This window comes from Neolamprologus brichardi, chromosome 17, assembly GCF_056152115.1.
Source record: "Neolamprologus brichardi isolate AB-2024 chromosome 17, ASM5615211v1, whole genome shotgun sequence".
Taxonomy (NCBI): Eukaryota; Metazoa; Chordata; class Actinopteri; order Cichliformes; family Cichlidae; genus Neolamprologus; species Neolamprologus brichardi.
This window is the reverse complement of record NC_142120.1, coordinates 34,393,069-34,420,758: the sequence shown is the minus strand read 5'-3', so window position 1 is coordinate 34,420,758 and position 27,690 is coordinate 34,393,069. Positions and strand designations below refer to the sequence as shown.

The 27,690-nt window shown below is 38.5% G+C and overlaps 1 protein-coding gene across 4 annotated transcripts in view; it reads right to left on the bottom strand.

Moving 5' to 3' along the window:
- Positions 1 to 2,482: 2,482 nt before the first annotated feature.
- The window catches only part of ano2b (anoctamin 2b), a 74,049-nt gene continuing 48,841 nt past the window's right edge, over positions 2,483 to 27,690 (bottom strand). For all 4 annotated transcript variants that reach the window (XM_087830439.1, XM_087830440.1, XM_087830437.1 and 1 more), the window contains 7 exons: positions 27,525 to 27,625; positions 25,596 to 25,738; positions 19,725 to 19,877; positions 19,094 to 19,146; positions 17,202 to 17,380; positions 8,566 to 8,671; positions 2,483 to 6,411 (listed from right to left, as the gene is read on the bottom strand). In XM_087830439.1, the coding sequence (XP_087686565.1) occupies positions 6,031 to 6,411; positions 8,566 to 8,671; positions 17,202 to 17,380; positions 19,094 to 19,146; positions 19,725 to 19,877; positions 25,596 to 25,738; positions 27,525 to 27,625 (1,116 nt within the window). In that variant the 3' untranslated portion in view covers positions 2,483 to 6,030. The remainder of the gene's footprint in view (positions 6,412 to 8,565; positions 8,672 to 17,201; positions 17,381 to 19,093; positions 19,147 to 19,724; positions 19,878 to 25,595; positions 25,739 to 27,524; positions 27,626 to 27,690) is intronic.

Sequence of the window (27,690 nt, the reverse complement as noted above, 5' to 3'; positions counted from 1 at the left end):
CTTCTGTTTCAATCAGCTGACAAATGGTGAACGAAGGTTGACTTCGTTTAGCTCTTGTGTTTCCTGTGGACTGGTCGCACAGCACATGGTAGGGCGCACATTTTGGCTTTGGGGACAAGTTGGCAGAGAAAAGAGGTTGCTAGACTTGTGCCCATGCATGTTCATTTCCAGCATCAGTCATCTGATGTAACCACAAGCTCATTTTTCTGTGGTGAAGTTTAGCTTTCCTTAGGCATCCAACAACAACATAGCTATTTGGCATCACACTACAAAAAGGAAAACTATGTTTTCATAGTGTTTCATTGCAACACACTTGAAAGCGCAATGCCGCAAACAGTAGTACATATTACTTGGTGTTGATGTCGGATTTCTGTGCCTTGTGTTGCAATCATGTTTGCAGGGTTGGGCCAGATTATTATATAGTCAGTTACTCAATGCAAATAACAACATATTGTAATTAATAAGTCAGTTAAACATGTGTATTATTGTATCTGATCAGTATTCTGACAACACTTAAAATATCTTACACAAAAGAGACAACTTTTTTTTCAAAGCTTCTTCGGTAAACAAATTGATTTTCCATATTAAGCATTATCTGATGGTCAAATTTAACATTGCTTGCAAAAACAGTACTGTCGTACATTACTATACTGTAGTACATTCTGTGTGCTCTTACCTTGCACTAGCATCAGACTGAAAAATTTTACTTTAAAGAAGTATTCAAAGCATAATCCTTATTGACGAGGCCATAATCTAACATATTTACACATTTTGTTAAATATCATCTACGGGTGTAGTTTCTTATTTTTAGAGTGACTACTACGAATGTTGTTGGCGACTAATTTGTAGTTGATTAATCATGAGAAAAATCAAATCCAGTTAATGATATTTGTAATAAACATTGGCAATACAAATACTAGGGGTGTATATACGTACTAGGGGTGTATATATATAAGATATATGGGACTGTCAAAGTCTTGGTTAATAAGCTTTAAATGACACTGAAATATAAGGAACCTTGCACCGTATACATGTGTGGCTAACATTAGCAGTGCTAGCACCAGTAGCCTTCCGTCTCTGCAGGCTGGCATCTACACACCTGAGAACAGCCTGCATATAACCTTTCATTTTCTGCATCACAGTACTGTCTGTCAACACTGTTCACATAGCTGTCATCTGATTACTTTCCACTTTGTTTGTTGTGACAACAGCCCATCACACAGGGAGAGGCAAAACCCATTAGCCTGGGATAGTGTCACTCTAACATTGCGAACCATCTTTGTACATAAATTCTTAAAAATGTAAGAACAATATATTTACCTTGCATTGCAATACCATTTGCATTTCACCTAACCAATGGAGTAGTGCTGTTGTATGATACAGTATCATGCACTGCTTGTTGTGACTATGGTAAGAGTCTGTGCACCGTCAGCTGCAGCTGCGCGGTTAGGCACCCGTTCATGTCACAGCATTTAGAAAGAAAAACAGATTGACTGCCTCTCCCAAAGAGCACTGCCAAGACAAATCTATGACTAAAATTTCAGACTTTGGATGACACAACTAGCAATGATTGTTTTTATGTTTGTTATGATTAGGACTGTTTGATTTAAATGATGAAACAGTGTGGACATGGAATGATCGCTGGTGAAGACAACGCATCTTTCACAGATGCATCACAAGTTGAAATGACTCACTATGCAACAGCGCTATAGAATGAACAGCTGTAGCAGATAAAGTATGAACAGTAACCACATGTCCAGTGATAGAAGGAAGAGCAGCTGCAACTTGCTCACACTTGCAGCTGGATACTGTCAGGGAGTAAACATATTACAAAGTGTCACATCATCTCTTCTCTTACAGTTATGTTGTAGAAAGTATCTTGGCTGTCCATTCAGATATTCAATTATCAGTTAGCAACATAAACTTTAAGTCACACAAACTAATACGAATCCATATCTTCATGAGGACATCTTATATCAACTTAAGTTGATATCAACTGCTATCAACTAAAGCTGGCAAAAAAGTTGTCAAAGTTCCCTTGAAAAAAAAAATGTGAATGTAGAAAAACATGTGGGTGGAAATCAGTACTAATTTCATGCATGATATACATTTTTTTTTAGATATACCTATGAGGTTTATTTCACCTCTTTTTGGATATAATGTATGAATTTTGATTGCAAAGACTGTGTTTTACAGGTTTTGGTTGGCTGCTGTATTAAACTGAATTACAAAACAGTTCTGTTTATCTGGTTTAAGCTCAGATGCTACTAATGTGCAGTATTTATTTTTGCATCTACTCAACCATAAATTCATATTTCGGTTCAGCAAAGGAGTGACTTCACTCAGTAAGATTTAACGTATTACATCACTGGAAAATTCTCTGCAGCAATTTGCATTTGCAGAAAATCACCATAAACCAATGGTCAAAATACAATACAACCCTAAAACAACAGTTGCTACAACTTTTGTATCAAGGTGTTTATGGACATATACAGGGCAGTATAAGCAATCCAAAAAAGGTGTGTTTCATAAATTTAATGTAGAAATACAACCTTTGCTGGAGTCCAAAGAGACGTCAGATTTTATGACAGTGTTTGGCAGAATGAGACGTACTTTGAAGCAAACCATCTTTAAGTTAATTTGGTGTTTCATTGGACATAGGCACGAAGAGACTCCCTTATGAGGATTATTCTCTTCATCGGTTGCAGTTTTGATGCATCAGATTTTTACTGGTCAATAAAATCCAGCGTCTGTTCATGTGGATTTACCAGAAGACATTACTGATAATGCCATGCTCTAACAGCCTCATATATTCGTCATGTTGTATTTTTCTTTTGACCAAGTAATCACACTAAAACTACCTGGTCCAAAAAAAGACCAATAAATAAACAGAACTATGGGATAAAAGTACACATCACACAATGTGAAGAACCAATCCATCTAACAATTCTGTATTTAGGATTTTGTACACCATCTTAAACTAGGACCAACATTTTTTTGAACAACAGAAAGTCGTTTAACAAATAGATCTTAATTACAACTTCCTAAAGTCGATACAAATAAAGTTAACAGTCTGTCACTGAGTATTAGATGGGCAGATGATGTGACAAATGCAAAGTAAAGAGCAGTTACAAGGCCTCTGAAACAGCACTGAAGGTTTACAGCATGTCGGCATATTAACATTATTACAAGAACTAGATATCGAGTGTCAAGAAAGTACCCTTTCATTCCAGTGAAGATTCACTGTCCCATCACACATCCTTGAAAAGTATACAATATGCAGTTGGCCAGCAATACACATTAGCAGCAGGAGTGATTCTTCCACACTGTTAAATCTGTGAAGATTAAAATTAACAACACTTTCCCTCCGTATTCTTTTTCCAAGAGGGCAGGAATTGAAGCAGTTTTGGTTAATTGAGCAGTCTAATATCTCGTGTCACCTACAAATAGTTTATAGTAGCTTGCGGGTCTACTCCTACTGCAAATACCATGTCTATTTCATGTTATGAAACACAGACTGATCACAATTACTGTGACAAAATAGATATTTAACATACCTCATGACAGACCTTCTGTAATGTAGCACAGCACCAAGTGTACAGGAGCTGAATTTCATAGGTGTTGAAATAAGTTACCAAGCTAAGCTAATAAGCTTCATCAATTCAAGAATTTAAAAAGAAGATGCAGTCTTGTGGGGATTCATCAATACTGAAAGTATTCAGACTACAGTACATGATGCATTCACCCTTTAAAAAAATAAAAACAAACAAACAAAAAACTCCACTAACCAGAGCCTTTACATTTTTCATCTATAGAGCACATGACTTTTGTAGGTCTGTCACGTAACCAGCCTCACTGACACTCGCTTTTATTGGATAACAGCTGGCTTCTCATCCATTAGGGTCCTAAACGCTAAACATGAAGAAATCCAAATAAAAACTAATCTTAGCTGCATTCTTTGCACATTCAAATTGTTTGCTGACAACAGTATTAACTGTTGGAATATCAGATAGCAATAATGCTGATATGGATGTGTGATGTTTAAAAATGTTGTGTTCAGTGTAGCTTTGTCCATTTAATTTTAACACCTCTTTGCAAATTCAACCTTCTCAGATTTGGTTATGAGTGAGCGCTACTTCATGATGGGAACTTATTTACTCCAGTATGATATGCACATCACATTAACATTGTCTGAATAAAAGAAAGTAGCTTAATAGCTTAAGGTCTTGCAAGACACTGGATGTTTTAAAGGGACAAATTTTCTAAAATCACAAATTCTACACCATCAACAAGCGGGCTTGTTTGGAGACCACCTGTTAAATTAACATTTGTAGGCTACATAGCTATGGACTGTTTCAGTAGGTACATCGATGAACATTGACTTCCAAGAGACGATCAATGACTGCAAAGGAACTGCCTACTGAGAAGCTGTTTTATGCCATTTCATGTACATTAGCTACAATATGATCACAGCTTATATTTCTTAGAATTTAATTTTTGAATAACATGCAAAAGCTCTTTTAATATGTATGTCATTTAACTATACACCAACAGACCTGGGGTCTTTACTACAAAGCAAGTTTGATGTACCTAGGATGTCAGGATATTTTAACCCAGGGTTCATCAATCTGGCTAAGAGCACATTCACATGAAAGGGTTGGTGCTGGCATCATCTGACCAATCACAAACATGGAAAATTCTACTGCAGCAGAGCATCTGGAAGACATAACTATCATATTAGAATAATACAATAGTGACAGGATGACTGTGAGAGGGGGAAATCGCTGTATAAATGTGTCGCTTCTTGAATTGCTTTGGTCAGTAAAATCTGTGAATACCTTTCATGTTAATAAAATTGGGCATATTTAAAGCCAATAAGGAAAGCTAGCAGAAATGCTGATTGTATGGGCTAAGTTAACAGGCTTACCAATATCACCGCTCTATTGGTCTGAAAGTAAAATTTCAGTTTTCATTATTTCAGTTGCAGTCATGTTGCTATTTGAATGAGTAAACAGAATAAATATAAAAACAGAATTCAAGGGTACACGCCAATTTGATATTAGGTCTATGTTAGGTCCACGTTAAGGTCTTCTGTTTAAGCAGAACGGGCTCAGATTGATTACTTACCTGAAGGAATGTCAAGGTACACTGTCAGCTGTTTCATAATAAAGGACAGTTAATGCCTTTTGTTTCGCTGTCAATAAGACACAGTGTGATCATTTTCACCTGACTCAGTCTATAAAAGAGATGGCTTTTCCTTTGCATTCACAAGTTATTAAAGTCATTCAACAGTCGTCACCACAGCTTCAACTGAAATGAGTGCCATAGACATGGTTTGTCACATTAGCATTTTTCCATCATTTTAAACTCAGGGTAATGTAAAGAGAAACAATGACCAGCAGCTGAATCTTTAGTGGCAATTTTAGTGAATTCTGAAAAAAGGGGTTCAAAGTGTATTCCTGAATTCTAAAGAGAAGAGTACAGAAAATGTGGAATTTTTCAACTGCTACAAATTCTGTAAACAAAAATACATGAATAGCATAAGCACATAAAGCAGGAAACTATTGACAGCCCTAATGAGGAGCCACAATGTCTTTCACTTTAATCATGTTGGTTAAATGCTTATTAAGACTACCCATTAGTTCATAGTCCTCTCTTCATCTTCAGTCTCTTCCAGGTTCCTGCAACATTTAGTTGTTTAACCTAACATGATGATTATTGCTTCTCTACGCTATGAAGCTAGTATGCCTCACTATTTTGACCAAAAAGTAAAAACGACAACTCTTTCAGGTAAACAGTCAGTGAGAGTAGGAACAACACATACATACACACACACGCTCACACCCATTTAGTCCATCAATGTGAACATTGCAGAGTCAACCACTCACATATCAGTGAATTTAAACTTGTTCAAAAGGTAAACCACACATACCGGGACACAAAAGACACAGAAAAGACATACATGGACCGAGTCACCCAAGTGACAATCCATAGAACCAGCTGAAGCACCCCCGTAACGTGTGTTTCATCTCACACCGCTGTGTGTTTTGAATTCTCGTTTTCCTTCATGGGCGAAGAGGCAATATTCCTGTTGAACTGGCTGAAACTGGCTGCCCTGCATCTTGCCCTTGGCCCTCCTCCTCCTCGGTCCTCTCCAGCTGTGGGCCCCGATGGTAAAGTACTGTAGCGACCCGGGATCGGGAGATCCTGCCCTGGGGGGAGCGTGTTGCCGCTGGGCTGGAGGGTGGCATCCTTGGCAAACAGGCTCTGGATGAGTTGTAATTTCTCCTTCTCCTCCTGTAAAAAGACATCGACCAGGAGCTTCTTTTCCCTTTTGAGCTGCTCCACGATGGTTTTGGGAACATCAGGAATCACCCAGGCAACCACGAGGCTGAGGAACATCACCAGGTTCTTGAAGAATAGGAGAAAAGTGGGAATATAAGTGATAGAAAGATTGTGCGATTGATGATAACTGTGACAGTGACATACTGTATATCAACCATATCGATGTCACTGAGCCATTATGTCAAAAATATATACGCGGCTAGAGTAACACGCCAAAGTTGCAATAATGGATCCTGGCACTATTACAATTGTCCACTGGGTTATACCTGAGAACCAGCTGATCAGTGATGATCCCTGATAGCAATTTGGACCAGTTTAATGCAGAAGCTGATGTTTGTGCAACTTTGAGGTCTTTGGTCAAATCAAAGACAAACCAGTTCAAGTGATGAGAACGAGAAGGTACAGTCTGTAAATTTTTCACCGCAACACGTCAGTAGATTGAAGATTGCATTCATCTGTAGTGAGCAGAGATGGGCAGTAATGCATTACTGTAATCCGATTACTTTTTTCAAGTAACGAGTAAAGTAAGGGATTACTATTGCAAAAAAGGTAATTAGATTACCGTTACTTTTCCGTAAGCACACTGCGTTACTGCATTACTAAAACCGTGATTCTTTTTGTGAGTGTCTCATGACAATGACGTAAGCGAGTGTGACGTTCGTGGCATATATCGAGTGCGGGAGAGAGTATGAGCGTGCAGCGTTTAAAGCGTGGAAGTACTGACCTTACTTTGAGCTTAATTCCGTAAAAAGTGACAAAAACATTAGCGTCCGCTGTTCACTGCATGGGAAGAAAACTTCTTTTTACAGCAAAAAACCCCCTAAACTTCCGAGCAAGCACCGAGTAGCTACGACGTAATGGGAAATTCACAGACAAACTTGCAGATTCTTCCACTGACCGCTGCGGCTCACCTGCACCAGGGTAAACCTCTGCCTGCCCCACTCCTGCTATACAGGTGAAAATAGAGCAACAGGACCGCTAGTCTTTGATTTCATTTATTTTCTGCTGTGTTTTACTTGCATCTATTTGAAAAACTGAGTGTAAACACAAAAACCTATTTTATTTTATGTGCTGGAATGTGCAGAAAATAGGTTTAAATATTAAACAAATTTCTTCCAGTCAGAGAATGTTGCATATAATTTAATGTTTGCTTGATGCATAAAGTCAAGTCATAAAGATTAAAACTAATAAAAACAAATTTTAAAAAGAGACTTTTTCCATTTGATTTCATTTTATATGATGGATTAGGCAGAAAGTAGAACTGGGCTGAAAGATCTATTGCTTTATCACCTATTCAGGTTGTAAATCATGTTTTTAAAAAGTAACTAAGTAACTAATTACTTTCGAAAATAAGTAATCAGTAAAGTAACGGGATTACTTTTGAGGGGAAGTAATTAGTAATTAGTTACTGATTACTTTTTTCAAGTAACTTGACCAACACTGGTAGTGTGTGTACTCAGATACCAAAGTGACTCCGGACCTTTTCCTATCTGCGCGGGCCGTCAGTCTATTGTTAACCTGAGCTGTCAGTGCTGGGTGACACATTCTGAAAAGAGTCCAACATGGACCAATGAGTGAGAGAAGCTCAGTTCTGACCGATGACAGCAATACTGAAGTGAGTTGTTGAGGATTTTCCGAACTTTTCAGTCTGTAAACACTGCTGTTTTTTCTGTTGTTAGGCTTAAGGGTCGTATAAATTACAATTTCCCTCTGACAAACAGTTTGATTACATTCTGATGCCGTATGAGAGTTTATTCAGGACAACATTTTTACATCTATTTCAGATAGTTTTACTAATGCAGCTATTTATAGGAGTAGGATTTTTAGTGGAAATTGCAGCAATCACGGATAAAGGACGTAAGTGGGTAAAACTAAAAATGATTTCTCACTGTTCCATTCACATCACAAAAAAACTATTGAACTAAAAGTTTAAGAGAAACTGTATAGTGCCTGAATTCTGGTCATGATTATTTCTTAATGGAAATAAAGAATGAAACTTTAACAACTTGTCCAAGGACATTTGAGAAACATGAAGCATCTGGTTGTTTTCCTGACCATAATGAGAGCAGAGTGTGATCCACTCAGTTTGGAATGACTGGCCACACACACACACAGACACACACAGAGAGGCATGTGTTTCTTTTATATGCATCGCTGCAAATGCAGACAGGATTTTAAAAAAGAAAAAAACAGAAACTGAGTAATACACTGAAATTGCACCTGGAACAGAATGACGAAGGCGAGCCTTGCAGCCAGGACACACCAGTACTGTTTAGAGAACTGGTACCCGTCTGGAGACCATGGGGGTTCCCTGTAGTCTTTATACCTAGAACAAAAAAATAAAAAAATAAAACACCCATGGAGACAAGAATATCTACGAGTCCAGAGTTTGAGAATATGAGGCAAACCTAAGATTAAACTGATTTACAGCATCTTTATCTAGCTGAGACCTTGCCTAATTAAAACATATAGCTCCTTGGCTCAGTCGAGAAACTTAAAGTGCAATAAACTTCATCAGGAGTCCTTTCATTTGTTGTCCTTGTGGTAAACACTCTTTATTGGACCTTCAAAACAAACATGGGGAAACTCAAACCACATGTTGTACAAACTGTCTACATGCTCCAAATAAGGACAGAGGCAGAATAAGATAACAGGGACTAAGAATAACAGCCAAGTGCACAACAGAAAGGTAGACATGGTAGAGCCATTTTACCACCACTTCACCTGGAAACTTGACTTAACCATAACTACTACTATCCTCACCCAAACCCTTACCAATCATACTAAAAAGCACAAACTGAGATTACGGGGATTTGTCGTTCCTCAAATCTTGAGTAATTTGATTGCGGTCCCCACAGGATCAGCAATACCAGATGTGATACAGAAATTGTGTCAGTCTGTTTTAATCATCACAGAAAGATGTCGTCCAAATTCAGTTCAAGGAGGAGTGAACACGTGAAATTACAAAAATAAATAAAGCACAGTTGGTTCATTATATCTTTAACTTTTTTTTTAAAAAAAGCGGAGAAAAAATGTGAGTTATTTGCTGCTGGAAGAAAGTCATGAATAATATAGTTGGTACAGCTGGTGCATTCAGGTACCAGAGCTGCTGCTGCTTCTGTATCTGTTGGCTAAAATGCAACCAGAGAGGATTAGAAAACAAATGTCAAGTTGCAACTGGACTGTTTGAGATTCAGCAGTATTATGAAATCAAAGAGACCCTGCTGAGTGAGTGTTGGAGAAAACCTCAGTGGTTTGTTGGCAATTTTCCACCCACTCTCTCTTAAAATAAAATAAGTGAAACTGACAAAAAAAATTGCCAAGAAAATAAAAGCATTTGTGGACAGGCATCTGATTTGAGCTCCTGCATACATAAACTAACAGTCTAGGTGATCAAACTTCAGCACAGCCAAGATTATTTAGATTTCCAAGTTCCTTAAATTCACTCGCTCCTTAATGAAGGTTGCACCCTCTTTACATCCTACTTTAGGATTTAAAAAAAAAAAAGCATTTTCAAAAGAAAGGCAATGAGCAATAACTGTGGGTTAAAATACCTCCATCTAAACACATTTAGTAAAATTGTGGGTATTGAAACTCCAAGTTACAATACTACTATGCATGTTATGGAACTGGCTGAGAGACTTTTGCAACCTGCAGCATTATGAGATGTTATGAAATATCACTAAAATGCCAGTAAAAGCATTGAACAGCCTTAACCTGTAAACATCTGAAACGCTGAAGCTCACCAGAGTTCAGCAGCAGGTTACTAATCTGACCATCGACCAACCTTCTACAAATATGTAGAGAATGACACTTGGCTTTATGTTACACTGCTTTTGGCCTCTGTTTTCACAGCTATTGTAAAAGAGGCTGCATTTTCCTGTGGGATGCAAAGTACAACATAGAGCATTCCTTTGAAGCCAAGAACTAGGAGACAGTCCCTCTTATTGTTAACCTCAAGCATCTTTAGGCAGAAAACGCGTCGTCCGAAACCACTAAATGTACAGAAGAGTGTGGAGACAAAGACTGGCTTTATGTGGAGCTGTAGCTATAGACAGCAGTCACATATTCAACATTAGGTCGAATCAGTGCACATTTAAGACATGGAGACACTCAAAATCAGGTTAAAAAGCAACATTTACTCCGTACTTAAAAATGTACTTTAGTGGAGACTTAAAATGTTATGAAAAGCACAACCAAAGAACGATTTTCAATCAACTACTCAAACTTTAACCGCTTGTTAAAAAAAAAATAAAAATACACTGCACTATGCTTGAATCAAATGTGGTGCAAAAGTCCTCTCTCATTTCTGCAGCAATTTATGGAAACATGATTACAGAGATTCTGGGACTCTCCACCATTTGACCCTTAGATCTGAAGAAGCTTCTTGGATGAGAGGTGAAACGTCTTCAAGCAAAGAAGTCCAGATGCTTTTCTTTCCAAGCTCCTTAGACTACAATGACCTGGATGACTGAGAGCCTTCACAGAAATTACAGAGATTGTAATATTCTTTTGAGCATGAAAGTCAGAAAGTCAGTTATTTCTTTCCTGCATTTATAACTCAATCAGTTCTGGAAGATCCCCAACAACACTGGCACAAATAAACCCGCAAATCATGACAGAGCTTGAACCTGAAAACTATATTACTTATATTTTACATAGATGTATTTAAAACTGCAAACCCCAAGAAACAAAACAAAAGCATAACAGAAAAGAAATGCAGGAAGCTCGAACTGCAGGGCAGTTTAACACGTCACACAAACAGGATGTCTCACATCAAAGTTTTACATTAAAATGACTGCACAACAAAAGTCTTTCAATTCCACACTGTCATGAAAAAATTCCTCTGAAGTCAAAATAAATTAAAGGGACTGAATGAGCTGCCTCACTAAGCACTTGACTAACAGTATAGAAATAACAGAGGGAGGGGAGGGCCAGTGTGTGTGTGTTAGCGTGGTCTTATGATGCCTGACTCCTTCTCCTTATACAGTCATGAGTGAGGAATGCTGTCCGTGAGAGTCAGTCTTCTTTCCCTTTCTTTTTCCTTTGATCTAGTCATCTGTCTCTCCGTCTCTCAGTAATAAATTTTTGCAACATTTTGTTTTAGTTCATCTTGAAATATTAAAAAAAATGAAATAAAAATAAAATAAGACCAGTCTCTGTCAGTTTAATTCACTTAACCCTTCTTAGGTGGAATCACAAATACAGTTGTGCTATCAAAGATGATTTTTCTCTGTGTTCTTGTGTCTGTGCACGCATGCGTTTTCTCAAAGCTCCATGTTTGGTTAAAATAGTGGAGCTCTGCAGCACTGAAGCATTTAACTCAATATTCTTTCAGAAGACCTCTCAATAAGATTATAGTTACTATGTGAGACGAGCGTGTTCATGTGGGACCAAGGGGTCAGACCAGATAAGGGTCAGGTCATTCCCATCTATAAATAAATAAATAAATACACAGTAAACCTGTGTTACGCAACATGGTTGCTGTTCGCTATCATCCTGTTTGTTGTACGAACATATGAGCTTCATATTGGATCTATTTGGTAGGTTTGGCATTACCCCACATTTGCCCCAAACCCCTTTAACCCTTGTGCAGTTTATTTATTGTCTCTAGATCGCTCTACGCAGGAAAATGGAGCCGAATGCAATCTTTAGGAGGGCAGACTTGGGGGCACAAAATTTTATGTTGTTTTTCCAATGAGGTCACGTTTCATTTCAAACTAGAAACATGGAGGATTATTTAATGCTGGCAAATGGCAGTATATACTGTATCAAACTTTACACTATATGTGGATCAATGCAATCAGCATACAGTAATATAAGTCTTGAGCCAGTCCCCATCTCTTTATCTTTCACTAGGAAAATGTGATTCAGTTAAATATGCAAACATGCATGGAAATACAAAACATAAGGCAAAACCACAGTTGTACAATTCAAAAAATAATAATAATAATAAAAAATGTAAAGTCAATATTTTATATGACCACCTTCGGTGTTGCCATGATGTAGCCAAATCAGTCTGGTATTACGTCACAAAGAACATAATAAACTGACAGAAAACCAATCAAATGTTCAGAGCTACCCATTGTTCTTCAACACAGCCTGAACTCTTTAAGAAACTTTTCATGTCATTCTTTTCCTGTAATTTCTTCAAGTAGTCTTCATGAAGGGCATCTGGCAAAATAAAACTCCCAAATCACACAGAGCTGTAGTAACTCCTTATACATAAGGGAGTAGCTAAAAGTAGCAGTCTGTTGGTAGCGGTCTTTAAGAGGCTTCTTGAATGACATTCCAAAGCTTTTTGGATTTTGACTGACTTTTGTTCTGTTCTGTCAAAGTTATCCCAAACTGCTTCAGTAATGTTGTGGGTCTGGGCTCTGGGGAGGCCAATCCATGACAGTGTTTTACAGATTACTGTACACACTCACTACTGTACCTTTCTCCTGACCTGTTCCCTATAAGTTTCACGTTTTCTTTTACTGTGCTAGGTTTGTCACAACCCTATTACCCATACTCTCCAACCTGAAAAAGTAAGTTTTTAAATTATTGTTTCATAAATTCTTGACTTAACAGACATTAGTTTAAGCAGCTTTAGAATTTTTGTTCAACATTTCACTTGTAACATTTTTGTTTTTGCTGTAATACCAGTTTATTTTCAAATATTTGCTCAAATACAGTATTAATATACTGTAATGGCAAACTAATACAGAGGCAATATATTAAACCCAACTCAGCTAATCAAACCATTTATGATTAATTGATTAAAAATTACATTATAACAGGGTTAAAGTCAGAGTCACAGGATTACACATGATAGCAGGTTAAAGGAATTCATTACTTTTGGCTGTATACTGTATGATAAATGTGACAAATATTCAGGATTACAGAAATGTTTACTAATTTTTATATGTATTTAAAACATATTTGTTTAATATGTATAGTACAACACAGGATAAATGTGGTTTTATAAACAGGAAAGACAATTTGAAAGTAATTTGTCTTTTGTTGCTAATATGACTAACAGGGTTACACTGGTTAGAGTGTTAGTGCACAGCTTTGTCATATCACTTACTGTTGTACTGTTAGTCGATACTGGAAACACAATGTCTCATGTTTAGTGCTGTCAACATGTTTAACAGATGTTTCCTAATGAACATTTACTCTTATTCACTTATTACTAAACCTTTCTGAGTTAACTTCAATAATTACTTCCTCCAAACCATCAACATTTCTTTTAGACCCCATTCCTACAAAACTGCTCAAAGAAGTCCTGCCTTTAATTAATGCTTCAATCTTAAATATGATCAACCTATCTCTAATAATCGGCTATGTACCACAGGCCTTCAAGCTGGCTGCAGTTAAACCTTTACTCAAAAAGCCATCTCTAGACCCAGCAGTTTTAGCTAATTATAGGCCAATCTCCAACCTTCCTTTCATATCAAACATCCTTGAAAGAGTAGTTGTCAAACAGCTAACAGATCATCTGCAGAGGAATGGTTTATTTGAAGAGTTTCAGTCAGGTTTCAGAGCTCATCGCAGCACAGAAACAGCTTTAGTGAAGGTTACAAATGATCTTCTTATGGCCTCTGACAGTGGACTCATCTCTGTGCTTGTCCTGCTAGACCTCAGTGCAGCGTTCGATACTGTTGACCATAATATCCTATTAGAGCGATTAGAACATGCTGTAGGTATTACAGGTACTGCACTGCAGTGGTTTGTATCATATCTATCTAAAATTAGAAATATCCTGTCTCAGAGTGACGCTGAAAAACTAGTTCAGGTATTTATTACTTCCAGGCTGGACTACTGCAATTCATTATTATCACAATGTCCTAAAAACTCCTTAAAACTTTCCTTTTTTCTAAAGCATATAGTTAGGGCTGGACCAGGTGACCCTGAATCCTCCCTTAGTTATGCTGCAATAGACGTAGGCTGCCGCGGCTTCCCATGATGCATTGAGTTTTTCCTTTCCAGTCACCTTTCTCACTCAGTATGTGTTAACAGACCTCTCTGTATTGAATCATATCTGTTATTAATCTATGTCTCTCTTCCACAGCATGTCTTTATTCTGTCTTCCTTCTCTCACCCCAACCAATCACAGCAGATGGCCCCGCCCCTCCCTGAGCCTGGTTCTGCCGAAGGTTTCTTCCTGTTAAAAGGTAGTTTTTCCTTCCCACTGTCGCCAAAGTGCTTGCTCATAAGGGGTCATATGATTGTTGGGATTTCTCTGTATCAATTATTGTACGATCTACTGCACAATATAAAGCACCTTGAGGCGACTGCTGTTGTGATTTGGCGCTATATAAATAAAATTGAATTGAATTACTAAACCAAGCACTGAAAATAAAGAATATTTTCTCCTAATGCTGAGAGGAAACCTCTCCTTACAAATTATTTGATAATCCATTGCATAACCGCTTAACCCTCAATTGACTTCCTGCTGATAAGCCTGTTAGCAAAGCCAACTTCCTGTCAGCTCAGGAGTGAGGACTGTCTTGATATAAAGCAGGTATATACCTAAATGGCAATTTTAACAGTTTTCCTCTAAGATTATGATTTTCAATACATTTCCATCTATAATGGTAGGTTCCTTGTTTTCTGTAAATCACTCTAAATCTACACTTTCAAGCTAAATATAATTTTATTATAACCAACTTATATCAGTAGATGTCAGACACATGGAGGTCAAAGGTCGAAGATCTGATATAAAAGGAGGTACAGCCACTCCAAATCTGTGTTTTAAAACTGATTTTTTGTTTTTGTTTAAAAAGTGAGCTTTTACTCTACGTTAGGGGCTACTCAACATCCCACACTTCAAATTTCATCTCCTTAAATAAACAGTTTTGAAATAGCTATACACTAAAAAAATATAATAATATAAAAATTATTTGTTTAAAGTTTTAACCAGATACACTGTTACTGCTATTTTCATATAAATTTACACAAAACAGCTAACATCAGCATCTTCAAAAATGGACAATAGAAAAGGAAAATATCTTTTTCTTGACATAGTCGTAAAAGTCTTTGTTTCACATTCAGAATTTTGATGACACCGACAACACTGATGATACAATAGGACAAAAAGGACTGCGGAGATGTCCAGTCATGCTCTGCTCACTGATGCAGAATCTTCAACTTCCTCACACTGCTGTTTTTAAAATTTTATTAAAAATGTAAAACCTTGGTGGGTAGCTTCTGTCACACCATCCATCTATTTATCCATCCATCCATATGCAGCATCCCCCCCACCCCCACCCTTCATTCATTTCCTCACTGGTATTTCTATATCTTTCCATTTCAACAGTTTCCTTACTGTCTTAAAAAGCATTCCTTTGGTTTGTTATCTGATCATCAGTTCAATGATATCTCCCCTCATCTCTGCATCCTCTGACATAACTATCCATCCATTCATCTTGACTATTGCATGTATTCATCCATATGTCCCGAACCCCAAATTAACTGGGCCAGAAAGAAGAAGAAGAAAAAAAAAGGCAACCATTGTCTGGAGAATCTGAAATTCAGAGCTGAATCATTTGCCCTGAGCCCAGAGGCACTGCCCACATCAGCAGCACTGTCTAGATATAGTCTATACATGACTACACAGCTCTGCTCACTGCAGACACACAAAATCTTCCTGGAACATCCCGCAGTCAATTTCACGCCTATGAAACGTTCAAGGCGAACACTATCTGGTCATTCTTGCGATGTGACATATCAGCCTACAGTGGTACAAAGACTGCATTCTCGCATGGTAATTCTTTGCCATCTTATGTAACAGCAGGTCGGCCTCAGTTGTCTGTGGGCGCCGGCATCCATGACCTTTTCCTCTGCAAAGCTTTATATTGATATTATGAAAGAGATGCTTACCAGCAGAATGAGTGAAAATGCATAAAAGATACAATTGTGCATTTTGCGATAATGCCTTTCCGATCCATTCTTGTTGTTTCCACATTCAAAGTGGCATTACAGTTTGCATGAGGGTGCGATGGTGAGTCTTAATGAAGAACTTAGTTCCTCGCTGTTTAATTGAGTGTTTCACATTTGTAGCTAGCACAAAATATTAATACATCAATTTGGTATGATAGTGACGACTACAAAAGGTTTTTGGTTCATTCAACTGCAGCCCTTAGCCCTGTAGCACAACGCAACTCAAGAAAAATCAAGTGAAAAAAGAAAAATCAATAAATCAGCTGTCCCTCACTCAGATTGGAGTTTAATATTAGATATATAATATTAGATATATAATATTAGATGCAGAACAGGCCTTCATGTTGAGCATTAAAAAGTGTTTGTTGTACCCCAAACAAAACACTCTTAAGCAATCCAAACTTGTAATGATTTTCAAAATTAGCAACGTTTAACTAAATTTATCTCAGAAACCTTTTTGAGACCAGTGATAAACGTTCAAAGCACTAAATAAAGTTCCTAAACTCAAATACAAGTTCAGATATAAAGAGACGATTTCAACTCCATGAAACAAACATTCTTTAGTCAAGATTAAAGGGCCATTAACCTTATATACATATATTTATACATAATAATCTGAGTGAATCACTGTTAATGCAGAGACTGTTTGCATGTTTCTGCAAAGGCCAAAATGATAAGTTATGACAAAACACAGTAATGCTGTTTTATCCTTCCCCAAATTAAATTCCTCAAATATAAAAATAGATGAATTGGCCTGAATGTTTTCTTGAATGCTCACCAAATACTTCACTGGCAGTTGAGGGAACAAAAGCAACAATGTTGCCATGTTGACTGGCTATTTGCTGAATACAGAAGTGCTCGTCCCAAAGAAATGTGAGCAAAACGTAATTGCTACAAATATACTTCGTGAGCATGGGTGTGTGTTTTACCGGCATAAAGTTATGTTTCCAAGCTCAGAGTTGTGTGGTGCTGTGCCAGGTTTTAAATCGGACACGTTGAAGTAGGACAGCGTGTGGTCAATGAAGCCGTGCATGGTGCCCGTCGGACTGTACATGTACTCGTAAACGAGCCTGGGGATGAAGTCGGACGTAAAGGAGATCACAAAGGCCTGTAGACAGAAAGACAAAGAGACCAAAACAGAAAGAGTGAAACAGTCTGTCAGGACCAGTGATCTATAAAAGTATAAAAACTGAATCATGTTTTATGCTCTTCACATTTCTTCCTTCACTTTTTATATATGCAAACAATTTGATTTTTAAGGAAACATTCTCACAGTGAAGAATGCAGCTTATTAAGCTGCTGTAAGACCAGAATCAAATCAGAACACGATCAGCTGTTACTCAAAGCCAAACTATCTGTAGCTGTAAGGGACAGAAAACCTCAGACTGATGCTTGTTCTTTTCAGTGAGAGGAGGGACAGGGGTTACAAAGAGCAAAAATCTGGTAAACTGTGCATTTGTTTAATATACATTTGAGTTTAAGGAACATTAAAGTCAGTAGAACTGATAGATACACATCTGCCATCGTTGTGAAGCTCCTGGTCAATCAATCAATCTTTATTTATAAAGCACTTTTCATACAGCAATGTAGCACAAAGTGCTTTACATGGTTAAAAGCAGCCCACCCCACCCTGCCCTCCAACTCACTCCCCACACTCTCATTAACATAAACAATCATGGACACACACACACACACACACACTTAAAAAGTAAAATTGGGCTGGACAGACATGAGCCAGGTGAGGAAACACTATCACGGGGAGCCGTCTGCACCAGGAGCCGGTCACGGACCGCAGCCTCCAGGCTGGGCACACAGCAGGAGGGAGGCAAAGAAGCCCCCCAGCCAGGCTGAGAAGACCCACAGAGCCCCAGCAGCCACGGTCCACAGTGTGTCCAATCCCTCAGATCTAGATTACATTAAAAACTCCTGCTGCTTGTTTTTGGATCTGCCACAAATCTGTTTAGTATTAAAAGTAAACTAGATGGGCTTTAGCTCACTGGCCAGAGACAAATGCAAAGCAGAACCTTCCTGACCCCCCTCCTCCTCCCCTCCACAAACATTGCATATTTATGTATTTCAGATACAACTCTGGGATCTCATGAGGTTATGAAATTGACAAAAGGTCTAATCAGCAGATCCAAACGAGTATTTCACACATTATCCATGCCTACATGTAAAATTTGACCCAGAATTGCAAATATCTTTTTTATTAAAAAACTATAATAAACAATTATTTAACTACTTATTAACTAATCAGTCAAGAAATATAGCCGCCCATCCAGAGACTAGTTCTGTTGAAGGTTTCTTCCTTTTAAAAGGAGGATTTCCTCACCAGGTGCTGCTCAAAGGAGATCTGTTTGGACCCGTTTACACTTTACACTTGTTCTCTTTTCTTTCATTTGATAATTTCTAAGGCACTTTGAATTTCATCTTATAGCAGCACAGAGATCTGTGTTAGAGAAGTCTGGAAATGCACCATTATGCCAACTTTGTTAGTGCATTCCTGTCTCCGGTCTCTAAAAACAGGTAACATTTAATCTTATAAAGACATGAAGAAGTGGAAGATCCATGCAGTATATGCAACATATATACTATACAACCATTTCCCCAAGATAAACTGAGCTGTAGAGGACTTTAAATTGACTACCAATTACACCAACAGTGATAAATGTTTAAGTGTTCGGGTGTTTTGTGAAGTAATTAAAACACATATTACTACAATATTTGTAGAATAATTATCTTCAGGTATTTATTTTGCATGCATCTGCCTCATTTACTAATTTAGAAACCTGGAAGAGTGGAACATTGTGTTTATACTTACATTTATAATGACTGAGAACTTGCCCATTCCACTTAGTACATTGTACCAAATGCCTGTAAGGTGAGAAGCAAAAAAGACAGAAGGACAAGTTGAAGGGAATAAACAGGAAAAACAGGAAAGTCTGTATTAGGTACAGTAATAAAACTGTATATGGACTGAGACAGTCAGTTAAACTTTACCTATAAAGTATTTAAAGGATATATTTATAACTGAGTGTGATGCAAATGTTTGCTAATTTGTAAGAGATCTGCATATAGACCAGAGCTTAGCTACACATAGACAAAATAATCCATCTGATGATCATAAATTTACTTATTTTAAAAATCCAAATTGAATTATTTGGCTGGCAAACCATCATTCTGGTGATATCAGTTACCTAGAAAAATGTTATTGAATCGGTTGCCTTACAGTGTGACTTTTGGGCTTATTAAACCTCTTTAAAAGTATCTGGGTACAGCGAAAAATGCTTGGAAATCAAGCTGAGAGGTTTCAGTCTGTATTAGTGAGATTAGCCAAACTGCCTGAAGCCACTGCTAACTCAAAGAATCAAATCAGACTGGTTTAAGATGATTTTAGCATCGTGTTGATGCTTAGAATGGCAATTCATAAACTGAGTGTCAGATTAGCTTACCAATGTCTTTAGCTCGAGCAGCAACTGGCCTACGCAGCTCTGTAACAAACTTCTTGGCATCCAATCTGATCTCAATGATATTGTTCAGCAGGGCAAAGAGAGGAGCCAGCGGGAAAGAAGCCACGAACAGAGAGACGAAACCAAACTGGATGACTGCAGAAAGAGAAACAGTTATTACATCTATCGGATGTATAATATAGGACATTAAAACGTTTTTTGGTAATTTGTCTACATGTATTCAGATAAATAAGTTCTATATTTAAACCAATACTTACAATTACCAATTTAAAAAAAAATCACTGCTTACATGTTAATTGTTGATATATCCCATACTTCCTACTTTAATTTTGCTGATGATATTGATGGCCATTCTACATGTAGATGATGTGATGATCTAAGTATAAAGATGAACAATACATCTGCTCCCAAAGCCTCATGCAAAACAAAAACGGGACTCATGAAAGTTTCACACAGAGAACATTGAACCATTGAAAAGTAAAACAAATTAGATGTTTACAACATTCAAGTTTATGTCACATGCTAACATAAGCCCCAGTGTTTGGCACATTTTGCTTTGGAGAGAAAAGTTGTTTAACTGAAAATCTCTGGATCTCCCTCAAAACTGTTTTCAAGTTAACCCTTGTGAAGTTGCAGTTATGTCGACAGGTTTTTCGACGATGATGCTTGTTTTTGGCAGTTTTGTCTCTGTACACCACCACAGAGTTTTAAATCAAATGATCAGGATGTAATTCAAGTGCAGACTTTCAGCTGGTTCAACAAAAGCATTAGACTAACTGTTTACGTCAGCTTTTATACACAGTCTCCCATTTTCATAGGCTTAAAAGAAATCGCACAATTGAGAGACAAGCAGTTTTTATCTTTCGATCCAGTTTCCACAATCTGGAATGAATGCACTGGGGCAGTTCAGCAGGCCACAGAGGATCCATGTAGTGCAAAATGACAGAATTATTTCCTTGATTAGGAAAAAACCCTTCACAACATCAACAAACCAACAAAGAGGTGACAATGGCAAAGTCTACAATTGCCAGTATGAATGAAAATACAGAAGTATGTGACCAGTGGTGCAAACCATTGGTCACATTTACAAAGAATAAGCCCAGATTAGACCAAAAAACATCTAAAAGAGCCTGCACAGGTCTGGGGATGAAAACAGACAGATGAAAGCAAGATTAACTTGAACCAAGATGATGTTAAGAAAAAACCACAAAGAAGCAGAGAATCTGCTCTGAAGTGCATAACGTCATCTGTCAAACATGGAGGCAGTGTTATGGGATTGGCACGTATGGCAACCACTGGAACCACATCAATAGTGTTAAATGATGATGTGACTGCTGATAGAAGTAACAGGATAAATTATGAAGAGCATAGAGTTGTACTCTCTGCTTAGATTCACAAAAATGCTGCAAAACAGATCAGATAGTGCTTCCCAGTGCACATGGATAATGATCCAAAGCATACTGCAAAAGAAACCCAGGAGTTTGTCAAGGCAAAGACACGGGATATTCTTCAGTGGTCAAGTCGGTCACCTGATCTCAACCCAAGACAGCAATCTTCGGTGACTGAAGGTAAAACTGAAGGCGGAGAGCCCCACAAACAAGCAGCAACTGAAAGCAGCTGCAGTAAAGGCCTGAAAGAGCATCTCAAATTTAAACTATTACATTTGGTGATGCTGATGGCTTATAGACTTCAGGCGGTAACAGATGCAAATTCTTTGAAGGCAAAGTATTAGAAACAAGCCCTGAAAATGTGGGGATGTGACCAGGAATTAAAGCTGAAAAAGTCTGTACTTCAATCACATATTGATTGTTTAAAATCCACTATAGGCAAGCTACCAAAGAAGCGCCACTGCTCAAATACTTTGGGTTCCAATTGTGTTTCTGCTCTTCCACATCTCACGCAATATGAGAAGGAAATCAAACCCACAACACAGGAAGCACATTTTTTCAGTAGCCACTAATACACCCTCGGATTGACATTTGTGAACAGTCATTTGTCTGGTCAAGAGTCACACTGTCTGTCTGGGCTTTTTGGTGGTTCAGAAGATGCCTTTTATGGTTAAACCCTCTGCTGCAGCAGCCAAGCTGAGGCATTTTATGATTAAGCAGTGTTTAATGGGGGTGTGCATCTACACTGTGTGCTGTGTGACTGAGATATTTAATCAGGTGGATTTAATCTGAATTTGTCAAACATCATAATCAATATATCCGTATAGGTTTTGTATAACCATAGATGTTAGTTAAAAACAATAGGTTTAGATGGATGAACCACACAGAGTGGAAGCAGTAATCTAGAAAGTAGTATAAAGTCTGGATTTTTGGCTGAGGACCATAAAGGCAGTTAGGCAGTTTATTTGGACACTGGGGAGAACTGGACTGGCATTTGTTAGAGCAAATGTGCTGTGACGTCAACTGAAATCTTGTGCTGTGATACAAATTTTTCCCCACTTAGTATTGTAAAAGCTTTCATATGATATTAGCATCAATAACCTGTTTAACTTACAGTCTGATTGGTTTGACAAAGCAAAATGGGGCTGGGTTTGGAGCAATAAATTGTCTAACAAGTCGTCTCATGATCAGTTCACCCGCTTGTGAAGAATGCTGAATGGAAACCTGAGAAACACAAGGCAGTATTCCTGACTGCGGCCAATGCAGGACTTCTGTCAGAGCATTGGAACTTTAGCAGTGTGGGAACTGGGATTTCCAGCGAGCGGAAGACTGACGGCTTCACCTCAAGACACTACACTGAGACAATGAGTGGAAAGGAAGAAAATACGGCCGAGGCACAGCAAGCGCTAAAGGGCAAGCTTAGAATAACCCAACATCTACCTGAGCCGAGGTTAACGAGTTCGACCCAGTCACACAAAGAAAGATGCGCATACATTAAATTAAAAAATGAGTCACACACTCGCTACAGTGCGTGTCAGACATTTCTGACATTCCTCTGTGTGCCCTACAGCTACATCAGTCTTCTTGTTCCGCCCGTCCTCACTCTATTCATGTCACATGAAATCATTTCAAGCATGATCAAAAGACTAAAACACAGCAGAAACATAAAAATCAGGTTTTCATCCAGTTTGACCTGGATTACTTTACAGCAGTATAAAACTACCATCATTTTGATGTTCTTAATAGAAACCAAGTGTAAGGTTCCCACAAACATCAAATTCTGCCAAGAAAACTTCACTTTGAAAACACTGTTACACAAGTTCTATATGGCACTGATATCCAAGGAAAACACGGCCCATTTTATGGGTTCACGGAGATCAACACGAAATTCTTTTACAGGTCAAGCTTGTTGATGCATGTTTGTGAAACTGCTGCAGCGCTTAGACTTCTATCAGCAGTGGGGAAATGATCAGACACCTCAAGCCGTGCAGATGGAGGCCAGCGCTGCATGTCTCCTTCAAACATTGCACGTCTTTCATTTGTTTGTTGATTGTATCTCAGTTTCTTGTTTTCTTTTATTCTCTGTACAAAATTAGGGTTCAAATGTATGTTCATTTATCTATTCAGTAAAACCTTTTGAAAGAGGCAGTTTCACAAGCTCACTCTAAATTAGATTGACTCAAAAAAAAAAATGTAATCAACCAATCAAAGAAAAATGTTGGGGCTTAAATGAAATTCAGTCAAAATATCACTAGCTTCATTGTTTGCAAAACAGGCATGGATGCATGGATTTACTCTCCCCTGTCATAGGTTATCCTCACTCTATTGGCTGTTGTGTTTTAGCTGTGCCTTTTGATGAGAGGTACAAAATGCTTTGTTTCTAATGAGGTTCAAAAAAATTTTGAAATCTGCTTCTTAAGTTTGAAGTAAGTAACAATTTCTGGGTCCAAATGCTCCTCTATCCATCCATCTTCTTCCTCTCATCCAACTCGCCCTATAGCAGGCTGGGTATTGAAGATATGCGTAGCTTATTTGAGAGTTTAGAAATGTGTTAGAAAGGATGTAGAATTATTGTAGAGACACTGACACTGCCCTGGATGCAATAAAGGCCTGAGTGTGTCATGAATTTATGAGTAGATTTCTAGGAGGCCCTCCCCCACTTTGAACTGTGAAAGTAAGACAAAGAGAAGTTAATGTTGAGTGGAAATTCCCCAGGGGAGACCTGGGTGGGAGTCTCAGTGTTTGTAATATGTTAACTCTGTTTTCTCTGTTGTGTAGAGGAATTTGGTGTAGCTTAGGTGAGGAGATTACTTTTATGACCGGCAGGAAGTCACGAACACAGAGACACACACACAGTGCTTTGACTGTTATGACGCACGCACACCTACATGCACACTCACTCACGTGCACTCACATAGACATACGAGTACGTGCACACACAGGCACTCACGTGCTCGTGCATACATACACAGACACAGAGTTTGCAGTACACCATGGGGGTTTTATGATGGGGTCGCTTCTATAAAGCTGACTGTAACAAACAAAGGAGTGGAAGATCTGCAGAGGGACACCGGCCTTGCACATCTCCCCTTCTAGAAGATGCATGCTTAAATGAAGATGAATAAAGGTTTTGTGAAAATGATTACTGAGTTCCGGTGCCGTCTCTGGATGCCCGAGGAATAAAAAGAACCGGGGTGAAACTGATTTCGTAACAGTATGCTAGACAAATTGTCAGCCTGTTACAGGGCTAACACAGAGAGACACATACATTCACACTCACATTCATGCCTATGAACAATTTAGAATCACCAGTTAACCTATCCCTAATAACTGCATGTCTTTGGGCTGCAGGAGGAAGCTGGAGTACCCGAAAAGAAGCCACGCTGACACGGATTGAACAAGAAAACCCCACACAGAAAGGCCCTGGAGTTCTTGCTGTGAGGCAACAGTGCTAATCACAGCACCACCAGGTACCAAAAACCTGTCAGTACCACAGAGTTAAAAACATGGTCAAAATGATTTAAAATCCAATAAAACAAGAAGTCTGTTCTCTCAGGGTTCACAGTAAAGCATAGCATTCAGCCGTATTGTAAAAAACAACATTTACAAGGTTTCACTGAGTTCAAAGCTGCCAGTCAGCAACCTCACTGATATCTAACATGTCACCCAGTGCATGCTGGAGGCCATCACCTGATGAAGCCAGCAGAACCACATCATCTGCAAAAAGACAGGGATGAGATTCTGAGACCATCTAAGTGGAAGCCTTCTGCCACTTGGCTACGCCTAGAAATTATGAACAGAATCGGTGACAAAGGGCAGCTCTGGCATCACCCACCGGAAACGAGTCCGACTTATTGCCAGCGGACTAAACTCCTGCAACAGCTGTATCACGCTTCCCGAAGCACCTCCCACAGGACACCCCAGGGACAAGGTCGAATGCCATGTCCAAGTCCAGAAAACACAAACTTGTTGGCCAAACTCTCATGCGCCCTCAAGTATCCTCGATACTGTATCTTAGGAGTATACTTACATACAAAGAACTGAGAAGTTGTTGCTTATCCAAGGTGATTTTAAACACTCAACACTGATGGCAAGCCTATACATTTAAAACGGCGTAAATAGCATGGAGTGGTGTCAGGCAATGATAAATTGGGCAGCTCCAGCTTAAAGTGGTTTATTGGAATCCTTGCTATTATTATAAATAAATATTATAAATACTATTGTTCTTATTTTAAAAACAAATGCCTCCTGTTTTTAATATTTTCTGTCTTTCGTCTCTGCTTGCCTTCCTGTAAATGTCCCTGCATTCCACTGTAGTATACAGAGTTCATCAACTCACAGCACTGCACAGTTTTGCAGTGACGTCTGTTGGAAAGCAGCATAATGTAAACGTCTTATATGTCTTATATAAGTTTTCAGGCTACAGACTGTGAGGCCATTTTTCTCTGTGTGTATGCATACTCACTCATCTCCATGTATTCTGGAGTGAGGCCTTCAAAGGGAGCCAGGGCATAGTCCAGGTTCCACTGCTGAGGTGGCTTCTCTTCCTCCCTCGCCTTTGGTGTTGTTTCTTTTTCCTTTAACGTACGGACCAATTTCTTCAATTTCCTGTTAAAATGAAGGAAGATGAAAGTGCAAAGATAATAAAAGACTTTACCTTTACTGCAACTGTACTGAAATCCACATACAGTATATGTGTAAGGCTCCGGCATGCAAAAATCCATTCCAAAGTTGTCACAGGCAGGGCATGAATACCTTCCACTCACAATTCCTGCTTTCTTGTTTACTTTCAGTAAAAGATATCAAAGCTGGAAACTAAAATAGGTGGCACCGATGCAGTTGAATGAGTGCAATGACTCCAACAAAACGATCGCATTTGGAGTTTCTAGCACAGCACAGAGTCGTTAAAACTCTCTAGACCTTAGCTGGAACAATAAAAGATTTGCAGACTGCTTGTGAAACATAATAGCAAAATAAGTATTTACAGAGGTGCTGAAATGCTGATGTTTGTTGAAAACCCAGTGAACTGACAGCCAGGGGCTGAATGTTTTAGGGTTTTTATGTAAGTGAAAAAGGGAACAGCCAACAGAGAACTGACGAGACAGTGAAAGAAAGTGAGAGCATGGGTGTTTCTCTAAGAATGCACTCTTACATGAGTAATACAACCATAAATATGCATGTGTGTTTGCAGTTTGGTGAAGGGATATACAATACAGCCTAAACATTTTTTATGTTTTGTTTGCATAAACACACATGGAGCAACAGGGCACATGTGACGAGCCACACACCTAAATATTTTATGCAGCTGCTGTTTAAAAAAATAAAAATAACATGAACAACTGCTACAATGAGTTATTAATGTTGCACTGGGTAGGTGTATTTTGATGCATTCTACGCTTTGCGGATACAGGGAATGTCCAGTAACAACCTTCAAAAACACAATTCAAGACTTGATACTTGTGATTAACCCAGTATTTGTTTTATTTTATCTGTACATTTTTTTCTCGTGATTTTAGTTCAATAACTAGCACAAACTGATAATGTCCACACACTCTGAGCTGGCTTTATCAGTCTCTTAGATATACGGACAGGTACTGTTAGGATCAGGTACATCATCAAAAGAAAAACAAAGATTGGAAACTGCACACAGCAATTCTACCAGGTGTAACAGTGGAAAGGATGGCATGCAGATATGATTGCATGTGCTGCGACTTGCAGATCCATCAAGATGACTAACAGAGCTTTTGATGAAGCTCACCTAATGAGTGAGGGAGTAAAGCAACAATAAAAGTGTAGCCTGAAGCTAGAAAGGGTGTCAAGGTTGACATTTGTTATAAACGTAGATGACCTTTGAGCTTTCAGACTTGCACGTTAACGCTAAGCTATTACACAAAACCACTGTCCAGACATGGAAGGAATGTTACTAGAACAAGAAAGGGCAGAGCAGATGCTGCAAGAAATTGTCAGCAAATGTATAGGTGTGTGTGTGTGTGTGTGTGTTTAGACATCTTTGTGGGAATAGAAAATTGGCATGCTACTATACTTGTGGGGACCAACAGTCACAAAACACTCGTCCCCATGTGTTTGAAGGCATTGTTGAGGCTCAAAATGTGGTTTTAGTGTCAGGTTTATAATTGAGTTACGGTTAGGTATAAAGCGAATGGTTTTTCTGTAGCCATCAATTATAGGTTCAGTGCACTGGCATAGGTTTAGGGTAAGGGTTAGGTATTCATTTTTGATTTTCAGGGTTAGAGTAAGCGGCTGGGGAAAGAAGTGGGTGTCATTATGTCAATGTCCAAATGAGATCAAACACTAGCAATACACATACAAGGGACGATCTTATTGCCTGACTGCTTCTTTTCATTTTTATCTTCATACAAATCGATGGACTTACGGGATGCCAATCTCAAAGATGTTGTTCTGGATTAGTTGCTTCCCCAACATGATGATGCTGAGCTGAATACACAACTCAATGAGGCACCCTCCTGGAGCACACTGGGGGATACATATCATTTTTTTACACATCACACTGTAACTTTTGAATCCAATTTTGCTAATCC